Here is a 21,586-nt window from a genome sequence, read left to right as displayed (position 1 = left end):
AAGAAGACAGGGTGGGGGCCCACTGCTTAGCTTCTGCCCTGGGCTCCAGCGAGTCTAACACCGTTCACATCCCTGAAGGAGAGTGCCTTGACGTTCAGTGAGAGAGCCTGACCATTATAGCAGATTTTTATTCTCTGAGGTGAGACAGCTTGGTCTTTCGATGTGTCCCATTTCCTCAGGCCAGGGTCAAATCTAAGGGGTGCATCACTGGAGCTGGGGTTGGTGCTGAAGGAGTTGCTGCATTGTAGGTTGCTGCTTCTCCCCAGGCCTTGACACCCTGCATGGCTTGGTGGATTCCTCTCTGGAGACTTAGCAGTGTTTGTCCTTATGGGAGGACACTGCACTCCTTCTTGAGCTTCTGCCTCCATGTTTGGAGTGGCCCTCTCAGTACCTGACTTCAGCTGCTATTGACACCTGCTGGATCTTTCCTCAGCACCATCTTCTCCATGCTAGTCTTAGGCATCACCTGCTTGCTCAGTGTGGTGCTGAATCATGCTGGCTTGTCCACCAGCAGGATTCCAGAGCTCATTTCCTTAGGGTCTGAGGAAACCTTCATGGACTGTTCCAGCAGATGGTGATTAAGCCTTGTGTTTCGCAATTTATGCATTCTAGCAGAGGAAGACAAGCACACCAAGCATCTTCTCTGAATGTGCAATTCCCCCAGGCAAATAGAGACACCTACTGTGCCCATCCTTCAGAGGGATTAGTCCATCGCTGGATGCACAGGGTTTGAAGCCTGAAGGTTTTGAGTCTGCCATGAGAAGGAGCCCTGTACAAAGATGTATGTATGGGAGGCAGAGTCTGAATAATAGACTTGAGTCCTAATAGGTTGCATCAGTTCATGGTGGTCCAATACAGTAGATCAGAAGTGGCTCCAAAAACTTTAGAAAGTTTTGAAGTTTAGCCTGAGTGAAGAACTAGCAGGCAGAACAGAGGGATGAAGCCACCCAGCCCTTTATATGGACACATGCTCATATGGGAGTATGAGGAAGCACAGGATGCATGCACAGCCCTGATGGACACTGCTTATCAAAACAGCTCTGTTTTCATGTACATGATGAGGGGCATGTGCACGTACAGTGGGATCCACACATAACTTGAAGAAACACTGAACATTTTTCCATCCAATCATAGAAATATTTTGCTGTATATTTAAAAAAAAAAAAGGTACCTGTCACACAGGTGTAATTACAAAGGAAAGCAGATAAACAAACAAACAAAAAATAAAAAAAATCTGCTTTTTCTGCAAACTAAGACTGAACCAGATCACCCAAAGTATATTCAGTACACAAGTAAGAAACAGTTAATTTATGTTCCATCCTCAACAAAAGGGATCCAGATTCTGAGATCACCTGATTAGGCTGATTTGTATAGAGCTGTATGGAAGGCAATTCACTACATTTTCAGTAAAGAAAATCAGACTATTCATCCAAAGTCCTTCCTAAGACTGCCACCTTCTGGCCTACCTAAACTACTTACAGAATACCTCTTCCTAGGTCAGGTTGTTTCTTCAATCGCTTGGTATTAAAATCCTGATTCTTTTAATCACCTTTTCTTGCTGTTTCCCATTTAATCTGGTACAATTAATCTAATATATCTGGAATTTACCATACATGGTCCTGTCCCAGAGGTTAAATTTAGGGGAAACAAATCAGACAGGTTGTTTGTAACGGGTCAATTAAAAAAAAAATCAGTGAGTTTGTGGGAAGCCGTCAAACATGCCTAAGGAATTTAGGAGCATGTTTCCATTGAAAGTCAATGTGATGCATGCTCCCACACCTCTTCGGGTAAGGCAGTTTTGGAAATATCACTTGTGTTTTTTGTAAAGTTGTACTTTTTGGCCTCTTCTTCAAAGTCCACTGTACTCAATGGGAGTCTTTCTAGTGACTTTAAATGGGTGAGGATCATGTCCTTTAGCCTCAGCAAGAGCTGGTGCCTTTGGGAAGGGTTTAATATAGTCTCCTATCTTCAATACAATCTTCGTAAAGTCTGTTGCAGGCATTGTAAATATTTGCAAGTGTAGCTCTGGCATTAGAAGGGGTCTGGATGTGGCTTTGAGAGCAGAAAGAAGAAAAAAGGTATGGCATTGTTTACAGACCCTGAGAGAAGCTAACCTCTGCTATGGGCACATCTATGGCTCCATTCGCATTAGGAAAAATGTATTAAAAAAGGTAGATTGTGTAGTGTATGGATGCAGCTGCAACAGTATTACAAATGGTTTAATGTAATGTAGATGCGTATTCCGTGATTTGTTCTGTTAAATGAAGGCTTGGATTCTGCATCATTCTGTGATGGAAGTGGCATATGTGTCAAATGACAGCTGTAAATCAAAGCATCACTGAGTATACAGGACTCAAATCATAGTGTGGGTACACACAACCTTAATTCAGTCCCTTTGGAAACTCTTCTGCATAGTGCCTGACCCAGCCCTTTTTATTCCATACGTATATGGAAAGGATAGATTGCTTGAAAACTAGGAAGGCAAGGTCTTCTTTGCCCTTATTTCCAACTTGCTTATGTGTATCTTGACTGAGATTAGTGAACCTCTGTCTAGAACTGAATATCTCTAGAACTGTTCCTTGGTCCCTTACCAGGCTGACAATGTGGTCACCAACAGAGCTGTGAAAATAAATGATTTTTTGATTCATTGGCAGGTCCAAACAATTGGAAAAAAAATCATTTCAGGTTGGACACTTCTAGACTTTTCTATTAATAGCAAAGGGTTAGATTCACAAGGCAACTTCAATGCCAGTAGCATTCACAGAATGGAGGAGGAGAAGTCACAGTGGTAGTGCCCCCTCCTATATTTCATAGCCTAGTGGTTAGGGCACTCACCTGGGATGTGGGAGACCCAGGTTTGATTCCCTGATCTGGAGCAGGGACTTGAGCCCAGTCTGTCCCTCCCAGGTGAATGCCCTAATCCTTGGTCTATAGCAATGGTGGGCAACCTACGGCCTGTCAGGGTAATCCATTGGCGGGCCGCCAGACAATTTGTTTACATTTGCACAGTCGCCTGCAGCTCCCAGTGACTGCGGTTCGCTATTCCCGGCCAATGGGAGCTGAGGGAAGCAGCGCGGGGCACAGGGGCATGCTGGCTGCCGCTTCCCGCAGCTCCCATTGGCTGGGAGTGGTGAACCGCAGCCACTGGGAGCTGCGGGTGGCCATGCAAATGTAAACAAACTGTCTGTTGACCCGCCAGTGGATTATCCTGATAGGCCATGTGCGGCCTCAGGACGGCAGGTTGCCCACCACTGCTTTATAGTGTGCAAGAGGTAACACCACTGCCAGCTCCTCCAATTTGTGAATGCAAGTCCCCTTGTGAATCTAGCCTGAAAGACTGAAACTGTTCACTGTGAAAACATTGAAACTCACCACTTTGACATTTCTGAATTTTATCCCCTTTTTTCCCCAACAGAAATAAGCTGCCAAAATCGACACAAATTTGCAATATGTTTGGCCAACCCGAATATGCATTTTTCAGTGAAAAAAGCTGTGGCCAAAAAACGTTACCCAGTTCTAATCACAAACACCAAATTAGGCGAAAAGTTCGGGGTTCCACATAAAACATTGTTCCCTCTTCCTGGCAACAATCCTTCATTCCTTTAGGAAGAAGGAAATTGGATCTTCGAATCTCTAATTCCAATATTAATTGGCTATTAATCTGTTCTTGAGAGAAACAAAATTTGCTGTTAAATAAATTGAATATTTACCATTCTCTTGCACTTCAAATAGCAAATACTTGAATTCTCTCAGAAATCACATTGTGGCAACTATGGTTAACGATGATGTGGTTAACGATGATATTTTCAATACCTCTACAAAACACAGGAATTTAACAGATGACTCTTTTTTCTCAAGTTTATAATGAAAAAACACGCACATTTGGTATAACTTTACCTTTCCAGTAATGGTTCAAGCCACCCTTCATGACACTCACAGTGGCAATCAAGAAATGTCAAAACATCTCCTTTCGCAAGAGAAGCTCCCAGAAGTCGAGCTCGAACCAGTCCCTCTCTTTTATTTGCGCGAATAAGACGCACCTTGCGTAAACCAGCCACATAGTTTTCCAAAGGTTTCTTTAAATGGTCTGTTACAAAGAAGTTGAACAGATCATTGTAAAATTATTATACATAGTAGGTTATAAAAATAGTATTTAAAGCACTGTTGTAATACACTGATAACAGTGCTGTGCGATTTGGCCTGTAGCCCTTCTCCCAATCCTGGCATGTCCCCTATACCTGGATAGGGCAAGGGAACCGGCGATATAAAACTAGGGTGGACAAAAATCATGATATCTTGTTAAAAATAGATTTTATTTAAATTACATGTTGCTAGTTCTTAGCTTTCTTCCTTTCTAACAGCCTTTAATTGCTGACTTGGATGATTTATACTTGTTTCTTTAAATTAGTTTTCTAATTGTTAGCAGCATTTTCAATTTTATATAGATTTTTTTACTAAGAAGTTTCACACTTAAAATGGCCATTTATGCTATAAAAAACAAGTTATGGGCCCAATACAGTAACATCCTTATTGTGAGACCACCACAAACTCAAATACAAAATTGATAAACAAATAGCCAATATTACATTTGCAACCAACACCTTCCAACATATTGAACTTCCACAAGTCAAGAAAACTGAAATGCTTTGCCTGTGCTGTTCTCCTTCATTAGGGTTTGCAGTCTGAAGTCAGGATGTGTGCTCTTAAATCACACAGTGCTTTTGAAAATACCACTTTTTAGGAGCCTAATCCTATTTTGAACATTTTGGCCTGTGTGTACAAAAAATTCACAATAACTTTGTTCTTGTATTGAAAGTTTAAACAGCTTTTCTTTATTAACTCTGAAACAATTTTCTTTTGAAGTGACAAAGATTTTATGCCACTAATAGTAATGTTTTTTAATAAAATACAATTTAGATCCTGATGCTGCGAAGTTAGCACTTGCTTAACTTATGGACAAGCTGTCCGACTGAAATCAAGGGGGAATACTCACATGAGTACCTATTGAAGCGTTTGGAGGGTGAGGGCCTTAATTTTCAATATTTTTGGTTTTTACAAAGCCTCAGCTTGATCTAAATCAATTATTTAAAACCAACCAACCAACCAAAACCACCAAATGATTGAAATTATTATTTAAAATTGTTCCATCTTGTGTTAAAGCAGCTGTACCAGTTTTACACCAGTCAAAGATTTCTCTACGTCTTGGGAAAGGCTCAGCTGCAAGTTTGAGGGAGCTGGTTCCACTGCTCCCATGGCGCAAAGGGGACTTTGACAGGACCAAAGATGCTGACCCCGTATTTCCAATTGAAAGGTGTACGTGTGTAGTTGGTATATACCATTTTTTGAAAAATGCACTCTTTTCAAGTGTGGTTCTACTCTGAAGAGTGCCTATTTAAAAAAAGGTACCTAACATATCTACTCCAGGTGAGACTGAGTTCTTCAGGTCACAGACTACGTATTTTTATGGAGTATACATTTTGCCTAGCACAATAAGGCCCCAATACTCTGGGGGATGTCCAGGCACTATTGTAAAGAAATGCTCAGAGAATGTACATCTCATTTGCACCTAAAAGTTTATGTTGAGAGAATTCTGAGACAATGTAAATTCATTTTAAGTAGCCTTATAAGAGCAAGGCGAAAACATTTATTTGGAGAGGCAAGAAAGGATATTATTTTAGAAAAGAAAGAGGGTGTGCATTAAAAAATCTTTACTCTGCAATGCTGAGGGTTGGAAATGTCTTTACAACTATAACCCTTAGGTGTAAATTAAATGTGCCCAGGGGCTGCTGTTTTTGCAGTGTAAAAGAGGAGCTCTGTATAAAACACTAAAGCAGGCACAGACCAGAACTCAATGTAGAAAACACTCAGAATTACCCCGGGTGATCCTGAGCTGCTGAGCACTCTGAGTGACTTGCTTCTGATAGCAGGTTTTTGAACTGCGAAAACAAAATTCATGTGGTATACAGCGGAGCTCTCCAATTGTTCATGGGGTTGTGTTGGAAGGTCTTGATCAAGAGGCTGAAAGTCATTTCAGGCAGACTAATATGCATAAAAATCCAGGCTCCCTCCCTGATGTTCATTTGGAATGAGTTGAAAGTTGCAATCCACTGCAATATCAAGATTATCAGTTGAAACTGTAAAAATGCAATTACACTTTTATTCCAGTGTTTGTGTGCAATATGCCTGACTAGGTACAATGCCTGTGTGTCATCAGGACACTATAACCAGCAAATGGTTACTGCTCCATACATATTCAAAGTGGACTTTCTGGGTTTTTTAGAGAGATGACAAACAAAAATCAGAGCAGGCATTTTGGAAAACCCCACTAAAAGGGCATAATTCCTGTACACACTCTTAGCAGTCCCTTAAATAATTTTAGCTGCTGAAAATGCAATCTGGAAGTGAATGGACTTGGAGATATGTTTTTCTTTTAAAAAAAAGTACAATAGCAGAAATCGTCCCATTTGCATGAATAATAGTACAATATTTCAGTAATCAGTCTTCTATCTGTAAACATTTTGATGAAAGTTTAGGAAGGGGCTGAAAAGCAGACCAATTTATCTGTGAAAAGGAGACTGTCCTAAAAAAGAATATTAGGTTTGTATTGATTTAATCATTTTGCTCCAACAGTGAGATAGGCTTAATTTTAAATCTCCACCCCTCTGCCCCGTCCCTTTCCCCCTCTGCTCCTGTTGCCATGTCCTGTCTCTGTCCCTCTCACACAGCTCCTGTTCCTGTCCCCCTCTTTGCCTCTCCTTTACATTTGAATCAGTTAGCTTCTTCCTCCTCCTCTTCCACATTGCCTGGCTGCTGGGGGAGCCCACTGAGAGTCCAGAAAAGAGTCTCCTGGCTCTCACTTCTACTGCCTGGCCACATGACAGCTAGGAGGATCAATTGCAGGAGAATTCTTGCTCAGGCTCTGCATCCCTGGGATGGAGTATGCTCAAATGCTCCATGAGAATGGACCATCACAGTCAGTTCAGCAATTAGGAGCAGGGGTTCTGGAACAATTTTTATATTGCGGTGCTAAGAGCCATTGAACCAAACTGTAAACCATGTGTATAATGGAAATCACTTCAAGCCAGCACCCCCAGTACCCCTAGTTCCAGCACCTATGATTAGGAGCTGTGCGGTGACTGATCATGCAGGGAACCATTCCCTGAAGTACATATTTATATTTTCCAATCTTTATGTTACATTAGTGTGGTCATTTAAGATATTTACAGTATTTTTATTACACATTCAAAAATAAATACCAGTAAGTTGTGGACAATAGCTTACTATATTGCATATGTTGAAACATAAAATGTATATTTCAAAATATATACATTTAAAGTAGTTTTTTAAAAGTTGTTTTAAGATACACAAACTGTGATAGATATCCTTTTTTATTAAGTACATCACAATTAAAAAAATCGTTGAGTAATACTTCTGAATCTAGATGTGCTAATATAATAGAAAAATATTCAGAAATAAATTGTGGCAGAAAAGAGCAGAACTTTGTAGAAACTGAAAAGACCAGTGGCTTAAATGCATCACTCATCTGCGTATAAAATTTTACATCCATTCTACAATCCTTCACTGTAGGCCATATCAATTAACAGTGCAGGGAAATGAAGTAGAGGTTTAAAAAAGGGAAAAGTAAGAATTTCGAACAAGTTATGTTAGGAGAAGAATGTTCTTGATAATTAATTTTTCAGAATTTTCCATATTTCCCCTCTCATGTGGACTTTGGACAGAAGTATTGCCATCCACTATCTTCCTTGTATTCTACAAATACAACCCTTACTTTTAATACACGATTCCACAGGAGTATGAAAAATATACCTAATTCTTCCACATACATTCAAAGTGATATTTTAGAATGAAAGAACTGTAAACATGCATTATATATATATTAGCAGTATCTCTCAAAATCCTGAAAGCTTTTAAAAGATAAGTAGCAATTAAAAAAAAAAGATATCCCCGGGCAGTAAGCCATTTCTTTCATATAACAATATTTGCAAATAGACAGATTATAAGGATCTTACATTATGAGTGGCAGACAAAACTATACCTAATATTTTTATGACACATATTTCTAGCTGCTATCTATCTTACCTGGGTCCCCACTACTGTAGCATGTGAGTGCCTCACAATCTTCAATGTCTTTATCCTCATAACTACTTTGTGAGGTACAGATGGGGAACTGAGGCCTACAGAGATTAAAGGGACTTGCCCACAGTCACATAGGAAGCCTGCAGTGGACCAGGGAATTGAATCCAGATCTCTGAAGTCTCAAGTTAGCACTATAGACAGACTGTTCCTCCTCTCAACTTGCTGAACAAGACACTGAATTTGACAGTCCCACCAGATGGCAAAGTAAAAGCGATTTCAAGCTACAGCATGGCTAAACATAACAACTGCAAAATGTTAGTGAGCCGTTACCATATCAGTATACTTTCTACTCCTGCAGACTTTTACTTCACCCACCTTGTCTGTCTGAGAAGAGTACAGTTATTTATACAATGAAATACCTACCTTTGTCACTATAATCATCCACCAGGATAACTTCTTCCAGCAGAATATCTGGGGATGTCTCAAGAACACTATGAACTGTTCGCAGAAGTGTTGACCAAGCCTCGTTATAAAAAGCTATTACAACTGAGGTTTTTGGCAGGTTATGATAATCGTATTTCTTCTCTTTGCACCTGTAAATAAGGGGACCCAAATTAGTAAAAGTGTGAAATTATCTGTAAATTTTCAGAAAACAGTTTTCAAATGAAGACTGCATATAGTGCTTACTAATTTTTTTTTTTTTAGCAAGAACACATCAAAGATATAAAGGAACAATGAGGGAGGTCATGTAATGTGCTTAGTGAGGTAGCTATTGTTCAGGGGGAGTGTAACTTCTTCAGTTTTACATTTATATTTCGAAAATATCCAAACATCTAAAAAGACAAGGGAAGATGTCTCTGGCTCATTCACATGCAATCTTTGTCCCATCAGAAGATGACTTCACATTAAAGAAGAATGCTATAATGGGGAAAATGCTGGAGCCTCCAGCTCACCACAGGAAGACACACCCAATGAGGAAACTGCAGCAACTAAGATGTGCTATTATTTTTCACCTAAGTTACTGATAACTTAATTTTTGTCCTGGAGGCTAACTTTGCAAAGCTAGAGAACAAAGTGGAAGTGCTCAACAGCAAAATTGCTACTACAGAAAAAGCCAAAATATATTTAAAGAAAATTCAGTGACAGATAAAGACAATGGAATTTGTGCAACAAAGTGCCATAATTCTGAGAAGACCATAAAAATGCTGGAACATGATACTAAAAACCTCAAGACCAGAGAAAGGCATAAAACTACACACATAATTGGCTTTGCAGAAGGAGAACAAATTCACAATCCTGCTAAATATTTTGAAAAATGGCCATCAGGCACCAAAAATATTAGTATCTCTTGATTAAAAAGTTCACACAGAATTCCTGGGCTGATCTACAACAATAGACCCAAGACTAGAGTTGTACAATTCCAAACATACGGTGATCAATAAGGTTTTTACAGCTTTGTGATCAGAGAGTAAGATCAAGGAATCTGAGAACAGAATTTATATTTTTCAGCATTTTTACTTGCAATGTAGAAATAGAGGGCAGAATATACCATGCCGCTGCCTGGCAACAGTTCCATGTCAAATAGATTGAATTTGCTGTGGCTTACCCATCCTCAAAAATGATTTACTACAAAAATGCTATTTTTCTACACCAGTAGAAGCACTGTCTCAAGAAACTTCCAAATCTACCAGATGACTAGACTGCAAATTTAAGACCCTCCTAGCCCTTTAGAATGGAATGTATACCATAAGTATAAATGTTGATGTTTGCGCCTTCTACTATTTAACCATAAAAACATGAATAGAAAATACAACATATATAGAATCATAGGATTAGAAGGGATCACATGGGTCATCTAGTCTAACCCCCAGAGAACTACTCTAATTTAAAAGCTAGCAGTTATACCTCACCTTTTTGCATTTCCTGACTTGTGTATTTAACTACACTACCACAACATTACATCCCCTCTCTCTCTCTCTCTCTCTCTTTTTTTTTGTATTTAACTCTGTTAAATAGGTTTTTAGTTTGAACCATTTCACCTACTCCTGGGGTATTCAACACAACACAACACATTTATGAGAAAGAGAAGGTGGGTGAGGTAATATCTTTTATTGCACCAACTTCTGTTGGTGAGAAAGACAAGCTTTTGAGCTTACACAGAGCTCTTCTTCAGGTCTGTGAAATGTACTCAGAGTGTCACAGATAAATATAAGATGAAACAGATTGCTTAGCATAAGGAGTTAACACATATTTCAAAGGGCACATAAGTAATTAACACATATTTCCAGATGAGGTGGCCTCCTCTCTAGTCATAGGGAGAGGAAAAGGGGGGAAAAGCTGGGGGGATGGGTTAAGTGGGTTATAGAGTGTTGTAATAAGCCATAAATCCAGTGTCTCTGCGCATTCCATGATTTTTAGAAGAAGAATTTCTTCAGGGGCAAAGGGCTCACTGGTATCATGTAATGAGTTTCAGCTGGCCTGACCAGTTCAGCGTACTCCAATTTACTGATGTCTTAATCTGTATATAATACGTGGCATGTAAGAAATCATTGGAAAACTAATAACTCACTGATCATTAATATTCTTGTGTGAGGTATGTTGGCAAACAAGCCTGCCCTAGACAAAGGAATATGCTTATTTTTCTGACTAGCTTGGTCGTCAGGCAGAGAGAATGATGGTCCATTTACATATGAGATAAAAAAACCCTATCAAGCTAACAAGTGGGGAAGGATACAGCATGGGGTCTACACCTCAGCTGGGAAGAGAAACTTTATCTGGGCTATAAAGACAGGGGGTCTGAACCTCAAGGGATAAGCAACTGAATCAACTGATTGTACAGTACTACTGTATTATAAACATATGATGAGTAAAGTGTTTTATGAAAGCCTATGACACACTGATGATTAATATAATTGTGAATCTATGTATTAATGCTAAATAAGGAATGATGGATACTAATTAATAGTGTGCTTTACAGTTTGTGACCAAAGAAAGGGAGAGACAGGTCTCTCCCAGACAGGAGGGAACATCACAGCTCTCTACCCGTCTCCAGTGAAATTAAGCAAGGTGTGACCAAAACCAATGGATGCCCAATTTACATTCCAATAAGCAACAGGCTGCAAAGATCACAGGAAGCGAAGAACAGCATGATGTCATCCTGCCTCTCGAAACAAGGTAATTGAACTTTGAGAGATATAAGGAACAGAGGCAGAAAGCCATTTTGGCATTTATCACTACACAGACACAAGGGGCCAGAGTTCTTGCAAAGCAGAGAAAGAAGGGTCCTTCAACCAGTTGGGGGAGAGGGGTTGAAGTCTCTGTGAACTGAGGTGAGAAACCTGCTTAGGCTAAGACTTTTCACCTAAGAAGCCAAGGGAAGCCAGCATCTTGTACTTCTGTAGAAGGTCCTGACCGAGGGAAAGTCAGCCACGGCTGGGAAGAAGAATAATTGGAGAGAGAACCATCTTCAGCCTGTACCTTGCTAGATTAAGGGTTAGGCTTTTAGATGTCTGTTTGCACTTTTATTTGTTTGTAACCCTTTCTAACTTTATTCTTTTTACTTGGCATCACTTAACCTAGGTCCTATTATTAATAAATTTGTTTTATTTTTTACTATAAAAAAACTCCGTGCTGTGCTTGAAGGGAACCAGTTTACCCCAGTTAAATTAATAAGCTCTAATGTGGTTTGTCTCTTTAACCAGACCAACCTTATTATTTCTCTGAGTGGTCCAGGAGGTGACTGGACACTTCAGGGCAGATGGTTTTGGGAAACGTCAGGACTTGCCGTGTGCTGGGGGTCACCCTGCAAGAGTAACCAAGGCTAATGGAAGCCAGGATGGGGCTCTTGTGCTGTAGGCAGGCTGCTGGAGTGAGAGTTGCTGATCCAGGGCTGTACAGCACAGACACTCAAGGCGTGACCTGGATGCACGTCTGCTGGCATCCTGGTGTGTGAGCCACCGCAACAGGGCATTTGAGGCACCTAGAGTTACAGGGCAGGCAGTGACACAACCCCTCACAGGTCTGAACTGCACCCCCAGAACGTGACACCTATTCTGATACTTCTGCACCCCTTCCTTTCTGAAATTATCTCCATTTTTAAATGACATTTTACTTCAGAGCTTTGGATATCCTCTGCAATTCATACACTATTCAGTTTTACATCACACTCCCTGTAAAACCACCATCCCCTTCCCTCGCTCCTTCAAGCATCCTTCTCACAAGACAGTACTTTAGGAGGAATGTGACTCATCAGAAAAGGAACCACATCCCTCAAGTAAAGAAGGGGGTACAGGCACACGCATGTTATGCATGGTCCTAGCATGGCTCTGAGAAGGCTACACAGATTCATCTCAGCTTTTATGTTCAAGCTTATGACCATGGGAATCATCATCATCTTTTCTCTCTCCTAATAAGATTGGTTTGTGGTTCTCAGTCCCAAATACATCTACTTCCTCATAGCCATCAGAAACACACTACAAATATCTGAGGTTATGTGTGGAAAAGAAGCACTATCACTATGGAGTGCTACTTTTCAGTCTATCTATGGCACTGAAAGGATACGCCAAATTAAGAACATAAGAATGGCTATATTGACTCAGACCAATGGTCTATCTAGCTGAATATCCTTTCTTTCAACAGTGATTGGTTACAGACCCAGACGGAATGAATAGAACAGACCCAGCTTCTGGCAGTCAGAGGCTTAGGGACTCCCAGAGCATGGGATTGTGTCTCTGACCATCTTGGCTACTAGCTATTAATGGACCTATCCTCCATGAACTTATCTAATTCTTTTTTGAACCCAGTTATACTTTTGGCCTTCACAACATTCCCTGGCAATGAGTTACAGAGGTTGACTATGCTCTGTGTGAAGAAGTACTTCCTTATGTTTGTTTTAAACGTTTTGCCTAATCAATTCTTTGGGTTATCCCTGGTTCTTGTGTTATGTGAAGGGATAAATACCACTGCGTTATTCATTTCCACACCATTCAGATTTTATAGACCTCTACATATCTCCTTTTAATCATCTCTTTTCTAAACTGAACAGTCCCAGTCTTTTTAATCTCTCTCCACCTGGAAGCTGTTCCATACCCTCAATCATTTTGTTACCCTTATCTGTATTTTTTCCAATTCTAATATATCTTTTGGGGCAAACAGAACTGCATGCAGTATTCAAGATGAGGGTGTACCATAGATTTATATAATGGCATTATAATATTTTCTATCTTATTATCTGTCCCTTTCCTAATAGTTCCTAACATGCTGTTGTTAGCTTTTTGACTGCTGGTACACATTGAGCAGATATTTTCAGAGAAATATCCAAGATGACTCACAATGATCCCACCCCTCCACTGTAAAAACTAGCCATTTATTCCTACCCTTTGTTTCCTATCTTTTAACTAGTTACTGATCCATGAGAGGACTTTCCATCTTATCCTATGACTGCTTACTTTGCTTAAGAGCCTTTGGTGAGGGACTTTGTCAAAGGCTTCCTGAAAGTCCAATTACACTATATATCCATTGGATCACCCTTGTCCACGTTTGTTGACCCCCTCAAAGAATTCTGATAGATTGGTGAAGCATGAATTCCCTTTACAAAAACCATGTTGACTCTTCCCCAACATATTTTGTTAATTTGTGTGTATGAGAATTCTGTTCTTTACTATAGTTTCAACCAACTTGTCTGGTACCGAAGTTAGGCTCACCGGCCTGTAATTGCCAGGATCGCCTATGGAGACATTAAAAATAAATCGGTGTTACGCTAGCTATCCTCCAGTCATCTGGTACAGGGACTGATTTAAGAGATAGGTTACACACCACAGTTAGTAGTTCTGCAATTTCATATTTGAGTTCCTTCAGAACGCTTGGGTGAATACGAGCTGAGCCTGGTGACTTATTACTGTTTAATTTATCAATTTGTTCCAAAATTACCTCTACCGACACCTTAATCTGGGATAGTTCCTCAGATTTGTCATCTAAAAAGAATGACTCAAATGTGAGAATCTCCCTCATGTCCTCTGCAGTGAAGACCAATGCAAAGAATTTATACTGCTTCTCTACAACAGCACTGTCTTCCTTGAGTGCTCCTTTAGCACCTTGATCATCCAGTGGCCCCATTGTTTGTCTGGCAGGCTTCCTGCTTCCGATGTACTTTAAAAAGTTTTTACTGTTAGTTTTTGTGTTTTTTGTTATTTGCTCTTCAAATTCTTTTTTGGCCTGCCTAATTGTCCTATCACACTTGACATGAGTTCTAGTTGTGGTAGGTGCACAGCTGAGACATCAGGGGATTCATCTACCTTCTCCTACCTAGACCACCAGATCATCTGAGGAAGATCCAGCCAGGCACAAACAGAAAGACATGGACATGGATTTTCAGACTCTGGTATGCAAATAAACTGGGGAAAATCCATCCTTGTTCCCTGTCCCTGATATGTTGCATAGGTGCAGTTCTGGATTCAGTGTTAGGAAGAATCTTTCTGCCAGGTCACATATCTAAACATACTACAAGCCCTGTCTACCTTAAAGACTAAACCACATCAGACAACAATTTTCTCTCACACTGATGGAACTTCATTCACATACATAACATCATATACTCAGTCACACGTAGGGTCTGTATAACACTGAACATCCCCAAACTACACCCTCCTATATGGACAGTTTGGACTTTCTTCTCTTCAGTTCAACAAAAACCCTAACACAGCTCCGTTGGTGGGAATGCAGGGACTGCATGCTAAAAGGAATTTATTGCAGTCCACTAGTTCCCTTTGCCATTGTTTTCATTCTTCCATCTGGATTGGGAAACACACTTAATAGAACTAGAAGATCAAGGTCTCAGTAACAAGCAAGAAGATACATATAAATATTCTAGATCTTAGAGCCATTCACTGGGACCTGAAGTTATTTCAGCAATTTCTTCAAGGTAGATTATTCAGCCACTGAAAGACACTGCCACATCAAAGAACTAATTAAACAATCAGAGCAGAGCTCATTGTTGAACATTTTGCAACGAAGCTGTGGGTCTTTGGAATTGATATGAGGCCCACAATATACCCAATGTCTCTGCAGCTCAGAAACATGCAGACAGCTTATATCAGCAGAAAAAGACTCGAGACCCCCAAGAATGTTTCTTGAAGTTGTTGTTGGTGAAGTCTCATCAAGGAGATAGGCATTTCCAAACATATACCTCTTTGCCTCAGATCAAATGTGAAGAGCCTCCTTACAATCTTCAGGTCGGCAAGGACAAAACAGGAGACAGACATTCTTCTTGGGCTGGAGCAAAAACCTGCAATACACCTTTTCTCCAGTTCCTCTAATCCTTCTGATAATTCAAAATATTCATTGTGACAGAAAAAAATACTCTTGGCTGTCATTCCTCCAGCATGACCAAAGCAGCACTGCTACTCACCTTCTAGAGCTGTCTTACGACTATCCTGACTATCTGCCTATGTCTGAGGATCTCTAGTCCCAGAAGGACAGTTGGGTTCTCTACCCCAATCCTGAGTCTCTGCATCTGGAAAGCACAGATTCTAGGCATTTGACTTTCACAGACCGAAACTGGTTCTCTCAAGTTCAAGCAATTTTGCTACCGACTTGGGAACCTTCAACCCTGAACTTCTACACCCAAAACTGGAAGAGATTTTCAACATGGGCCAGGAAGAAAGGCTACCAAGTGATTAGTCTCCTCCATCTTAGACTGTTACATCTAAAGAAACTAGCACTGTCTCTACTACCTATCCAGATCCATTTCATTGCCATATCACAAGCTAATACAGAGAGTTAATGTATACTCCTATTGAATAGTCTCAAAATTCCTGAAGGACCCCACCACACCTTTCCTTCTCTGAAAGAATTGCCACTTTTTAGGACTTTAATTTGGTGCTAACAAAGTTGATAGAAGCACCACTCATTTCCCCTAGGAGAATGCTGTTTCACACCTCTCATCTGAAACATCATCTTAACAGCCATCACTTCAGCCGAAACTACAAGCCCTGATGGCTGACCTGCCTTACACTAATGTTCATAAGGACAAAGTGATTCTTAGACCACACTTAAACTTTATTCCTAAGGTGATCACAGATTTCTACATGCATGTCACACTCTGCTCCTGACTTACCACCCCAAGATCCACACCCTCATTTGGGAGACCCATCTATACACTCTAGATGTGAGGAGGGCTCTACTTTTATCTGGAAAGAACAAAGCTGTTTGTGAAGTCCACTAGACTCTGTAGTTTTTGGAGAAAACAGCAAAGGAGATGCAATAATCTACCCAGAACCGTCAAAAAATGGAGAAGATCATGTATGGAAACTTGCTACAACGTAGTTTAAGTTCCCATACCTGCAAGGATTAGTGCTCACTCAAGTAGGACTACAGCTCTTTCCATAGTCTGTCTGAAGCCTTGTCAACTTGACAGAGCAACGTGCAAAGGTCTAACTACATTGATTGTAATTACACTGATACAAACGCCTAATGTAGATATATTGCATAGATGTAAAATGAGGCTTACAGTAGTACAGTTTATTTCAGTGTGTTACTATATTAAGCAATCCATGTAGGGGTAACTACATGAATTAAATGGGTATTCCATTCTATATGGATTCTTATACCATGCTCATCACTGTGGTATCTGAGAGCCTTCCAGTAGTGCATTAAGCAACATGACTACACATCTGTCATGGCATTTGTTCTCTCATCTGCTCCCTGTGGAGGGACATGTGTGCAATGGTATCTTGTTTTGGTAAGTTCTGGGTTTGACTGGTTTTTTTTTAACAGTACATGTTGCTTTGTTTTTATGTTAGAGAAGGCAAAAATCAAAGTAACGCACCTCACATTTGGAGGAGATGGTGGTGAAGTTTGTGATGTTCCTTAGTTCCTCAGAAAGTTCTATCCACAATGGTGCACCAGTTCCCAAGGAGGTCTGTTCCCTACACAAAACACTGCAGAGTTTATTTATTTTCATTTATTTATTTTATTGCAGAATTCCACTGTGACAAAGGAGAGTAGTTGTCAACCACGGTCTGCATCCCAGAGCTTCAGGTAGTCTTTTAAATATCCAGGACCCAGGCCATGGACTGAGACCTTAAACTTGATTCAATATTCTATGGGAGAGTTAAGGGCAGGTTTGATGTACTCATGGTAGCCTGTATGGCTGAAGAGATGTACTTCAGAATTCTGTACCAGCTGTAATTTTGTAAGTGCCAAAGACTTCATGCCTAGGTATAATGCATTGCTGTAGTCCAGCTGAGAACTGAAGGTGCAAATAACTGATGCCAGGTCCTCATCTGCCAGGATGGGATGGAGTCTCCTCAGATGATCAAATAAGAATTGTTGATGCTAAGTTCTCATAGCAGCATCTGTGAGTAATGCATTTCTTTCTAGGAGCTGGCTAAGGGTAAATATATGGTCGATCGTGCTGAAATTTCTTTGAAACCCTGCCTGTTCTCTTGGCTGTTGTTCATCCAGACTCTGAGAGTGTCGGTTCGTTATCACCTTTGTAAAGAGCTTGTAGATGTGAGAGAGCAGGCATATAGGGCAGTAATTCTTAAGATTTTCTCCAGCGCCCTTCTTGTGCAGCAAGATGGTATTCGACTCCTTCCAGCTTGATGGTATTTTTCCTTGTTCAAGATATCAACTAAATCTTAAAGCGAGGGCCTTCCAAAGTTTTTTGCCTCCTGCAGAAATCATTTCTGACATAATTCCGTCTTTGCCTGGAGCTTTTCCCTTCTTCATCTGGTGCAGTGCGCTTCGGACTTCGCTGAGATTATTGGGGGGACGCATTCTTCTGACTCTTGGAGCGTTGGGAGAGGGACATTGATTCTTGATTTGAACAATTCTGTATAGAAGCCCTTGCAGACCTCCTCAATCCCTGCTCTGTCAATTACTGTCTCTCCATCCTTGTTCTTCAATGCTCTTACACTCAATCTATACTGTGTCAATCCCTGCTTGCATGTCCTGAGGCTCTTGTGTGATTCAGCTGTTTTGAGGAGCTTTTCTTTCCGGAAGTTCTCAAAGTTGTCCTTCAGTTTTTTTAATACAACATGTAATTACACTGTGGAACTCATTGCTATAAGATGCAACTGAGGACAAAAACACAGAGATATTCAATATGGGATTGAATATTTAAGAACAAGATAACTTAAAGAACAGGATAACAAGAATATCCACAGTTATAACAGTTAATGCTAACAAATTTTGGAAGAAGTATTAAACTTCACGTTTCAGGGCTGAAATTGGTCCCTAACTACTAGAAAGCGAGAGCTTTCTTGCATATTCCTCTGAAGCATATAGTGCTGGCTCCTGTCAGAAACAGGATATGGAATTGAATACAGCATGGTGTGATCCACTACATGAATTCGTATGCAAATACCAACAATGCAGTCCTTTTAGTACAAGCAATGATATTTTTCTTCAAGATGAATAATAGTCCCCTTCCATCCCAAGAGTACATTAAGAAAAAGTATTGCTACTTAATGGTGATGCAGGACTTTGTGGATATTGTGGGAGGTTCATATCATCCTAATCCATTTTGTATAATGTTTGTGAAAAGCAAGGTGAAGTTTTCAATGAACAGTGCTGAAGCTACTGAACCGGCCTCAGCCTACACAATATTAGACAGACAAGTAGTTGCAGCTAGGGCTGCATGAATTGTCTGGTAAGTACGTGGCACAGATTAGAAGTATTCTGTACACACACTTCCAAAACTGGGGATTGAAAATTGTATACAAAACAGTTCTTCTCCTGTCCTTCCATTGCAGTCATAGGTTTTTCCAGTGTTAGGCAGATGATAGGGCCCAGTCTGTGGCTCTGGTGAGGTCTTTCATGGTGTATCACTCCTCCAGAAGCCAGCAGACCAACAGAAGTTCCTTCATCTGTGTTTCACCGCAGTCACATGTGTCTGGGTCACTGGAATAGCCCCACTTCCCTGTATGGACCTTTGACCTGAAAACTCTTGTTCAGAGGCAATTTAAACATCTCCAGCTTGACCAATCCCCTTCTGTGTCTGCAGAAAGGAATTCGGCAATGCCAATGTGCATTGTGAGGTCCACATCAAGTAATTCTAGCCGTTCGCATCACATTTCCAGCTGGGCAGCCGTCAGTAATTTTTTTGTAAGCGTTTCCATTGCAGCGAGGAACCTTTTCTACAATTTCAGGCATCTCACTGCCAGCATGCAGCCATCCAACAGATGTCTGGTATCTTTGGCTTGTCATAATCGTTCCATTTTGCTTTTGACCAATCTACTGATATCTGGTGGATCAATTCCAGCAAGCACATAAAGGTTGTTCACATTTGTTGGGTTTAACACTCTGTGATATAGCAGCACCCCGCATTCAGAACATGATCCGACTTTTTTACATGAGACGATCTTTCCCACACTGGATACGCATATTAGGCCACTGGACAGCAAAGTGCAAGTGCAGTGGCTCTTAGTGTTGCTGGGTTGACTCCCCATTTTGAATTTGCAAGCTTTTTGAGTATGCTATTCTGCGGCTAACTTTGCCTTTTATCTTCTCCATGCATGCACTGAAGAAGAGAACATGGTCTAGTGTCACTCTAAGTTAGACAGGATTCCAGCAGTGGGGAAGTGATACCCCATTCCAGATGATGTTGAGTTGTCTATTGGCCTCACAGTTACGAAGAGAAGAAGACACTCACTTGTATTTTGTCTGGACTGGCATGCAATTGGTTCTTGGTATAATAAAATGAAAGCCTAGACAGCACTGATGTTAGCATAGCTTCAATCTAGGCAAAATCCTTGGCTTGGGCACTGACATGTAGGTCATCAGCTTTGATAAAATTTCTTGTGCTGAGACGGATCGGGTAGTCATTCGTGTAGATGTTGAAAAGTATTGGGGAGAGTATGCTCCCTTGTGCTAGGCTGTTTTTCTGGTGCTGCCATTGGCTCCGCTTCTTGCATAGTTCAACATAAAAACATCAGTTCTCTAATAGAGATTATATCCGCCATATGAGGTGATGATCTTTCATCATGTTGTATATTTTAGTGAGGAGCCATTGGTGAGTCATTATGTCATATGCTGCTGATAGGTCAACAAACAAAACATCTACTACCATACCTTTTTCAAAACCATCTTCAATGCACTGAGTGATATTCAGCACATGACCAGTGCATTACTTGCCTGGGTGGAATCCAGCTTGCTCTGGGATCAGGTGCTTTTCAATGAATGGTGATAGGCAATTTAAGATGAGATGCTGTAGCAGGGTGGTCATCCTGCTCCGGCTCTGAAGGGGTTAAAGCAGCCCTGGAGAGGGCTGCAGCTGGGGAAAAGGGAGTTAGAACAGCCAAGCTAAGCTGATTGGAGTAACAGCCACAGCTGTGGCCAGCTCAAACAGGGCCACAGTTGGCCCTTATAAGAGGGCTGTGGGCCAGAAGTAAAAGAGTCTCACTCTAGCCCTGGAGTGGGAAGGGCTAGTTGCCTGAGAGTGAGGTACCTTAAGTGGAGCAGTGCTGGGGAAGGGCAAAGGGAGCTGGGGAGCTCCAGCCTGGTAAACTCACAGGCTGCAGGCTTTGAGGAAGGCCTACAGAGGTACTGGGGCTGCAGAGGGGCAGCCTGGGAATACGCAAAGGCAACAGGTCCTACCTCCTTGCTTGTGATGAGTGGCCATGACAGACTGCAGTCTGCCCCAGTGAGTGGGGGCTAGATGATGACTGGCAGTAGCCATTGAGGCAAGGTGGATTTTGAGGGTTCCCCAGGGAGGGGAGACCCAGAGTGTGGGGATACTGCTGGTGCAGAACCCCAGGGTAAAGGGCATTGGAGTCTGGGAGGGACACAGGGCCAGCGGCAGGCGAGACACTGGCCTGCAGAGGGCACTCTGGAGCTGGAAAGAGCTAATTCCCAGATGACCAGTAGGAGGCGCCACACCAGTGAGTCGTTGCTTTGCTACAGATGCTCATATAATTTGTAGAGGTGGCATAGTATTGATATAGGCCTGAAGTTCTTTGGCTGTGTTATGTCCTTCATCGATCATACAGAGAGCAGTAACATGACTCTTCACATCCTATAATGCACCTAGTTCTTATGTTATTAAAATGTCTCTTTATTAATCATGAATAGAGAAAACAATGTGGTGAGGAAGGTTGTGGAGGGTTATGCTGTAATTAATATATTCTGTTTTTTCAGGTGGCTGGATTGTAACTATGGAACTAAATTGTATTTTTGGGGGAAGTGAACAGATGCTGTAAGATCAGTATCCTAGAGATATGTGGATCATTTGCTTAAAAAAAAAAAAAAAAACTTTAATACATACAATCAAGCTTACATGCCCCTCTAAGTATAGAAGCAGTGCAAATATTAATATTCACATACCAATGCAACTTTTTAAGGTAAGCTATTTCTTTTTCATCCACTTGCTGAGAAGTGGAATCTCTAGGGAAAAGTTATGATTGTGAGAGAACAGAAGGATAGAAGTAGTCCAAATGGACTGTTGTCCAGACTGAGGGTGTAGTACTGCTCAGGCAGAGCAGAGACCAGA

At 41.0% G+C, this 21,586-nt stretch overlaps 1 protein-coding gene across 1 annotated transcript in view; it reads right to left on the bottom strand.

Annotated features, from left to right (window-relative positions):
• GALNT12 (polypeptide N-acetylgalactosaminyltransferase 12) overlaps positions 1-21,586 on the bottom strand; it is an 89,844-nt gene that overhangs the window by 56,183 nt on the left and 12,075 nt on the right. Inside the window, exons 2-3 of the mRNA XM_037893393.2 lie at positions 8,521-8,690; positions 3,898-4,087 (exon numbers count right to left, since the gene is read on the bottom strand). Coding sequence (XP_037749321.1) covers positions 3,898-4,087; positions 8,521-8,690 — 360 coding nt within the window. The remainder of the gene's footprint in view (positions 1-3,897; positions 4,088-8,520; positions 8,691-21,586) is intronic.

The sequence above is a fragment of the Chelonia mydas genome, chromosome 2 (assembly GCF_015237465.2).
Source record: "Chelonia mydas isolate rCheMyd1 chromosome 2, rCheMyd1.pri.v2, whole genome shotgun sequence".
In the NCBI taxonomy this organism is placed as follows: Eukaryota; Metazoa; Chordata; order Testudines; family Cheloniidae; genus Chelonia; species Chelonia mydas.
The sequence above is the reverse complement of the archived record's forward strand: the minus strand, read 5'-3'. Positions and strand labels throughout refer to the sequence as shown.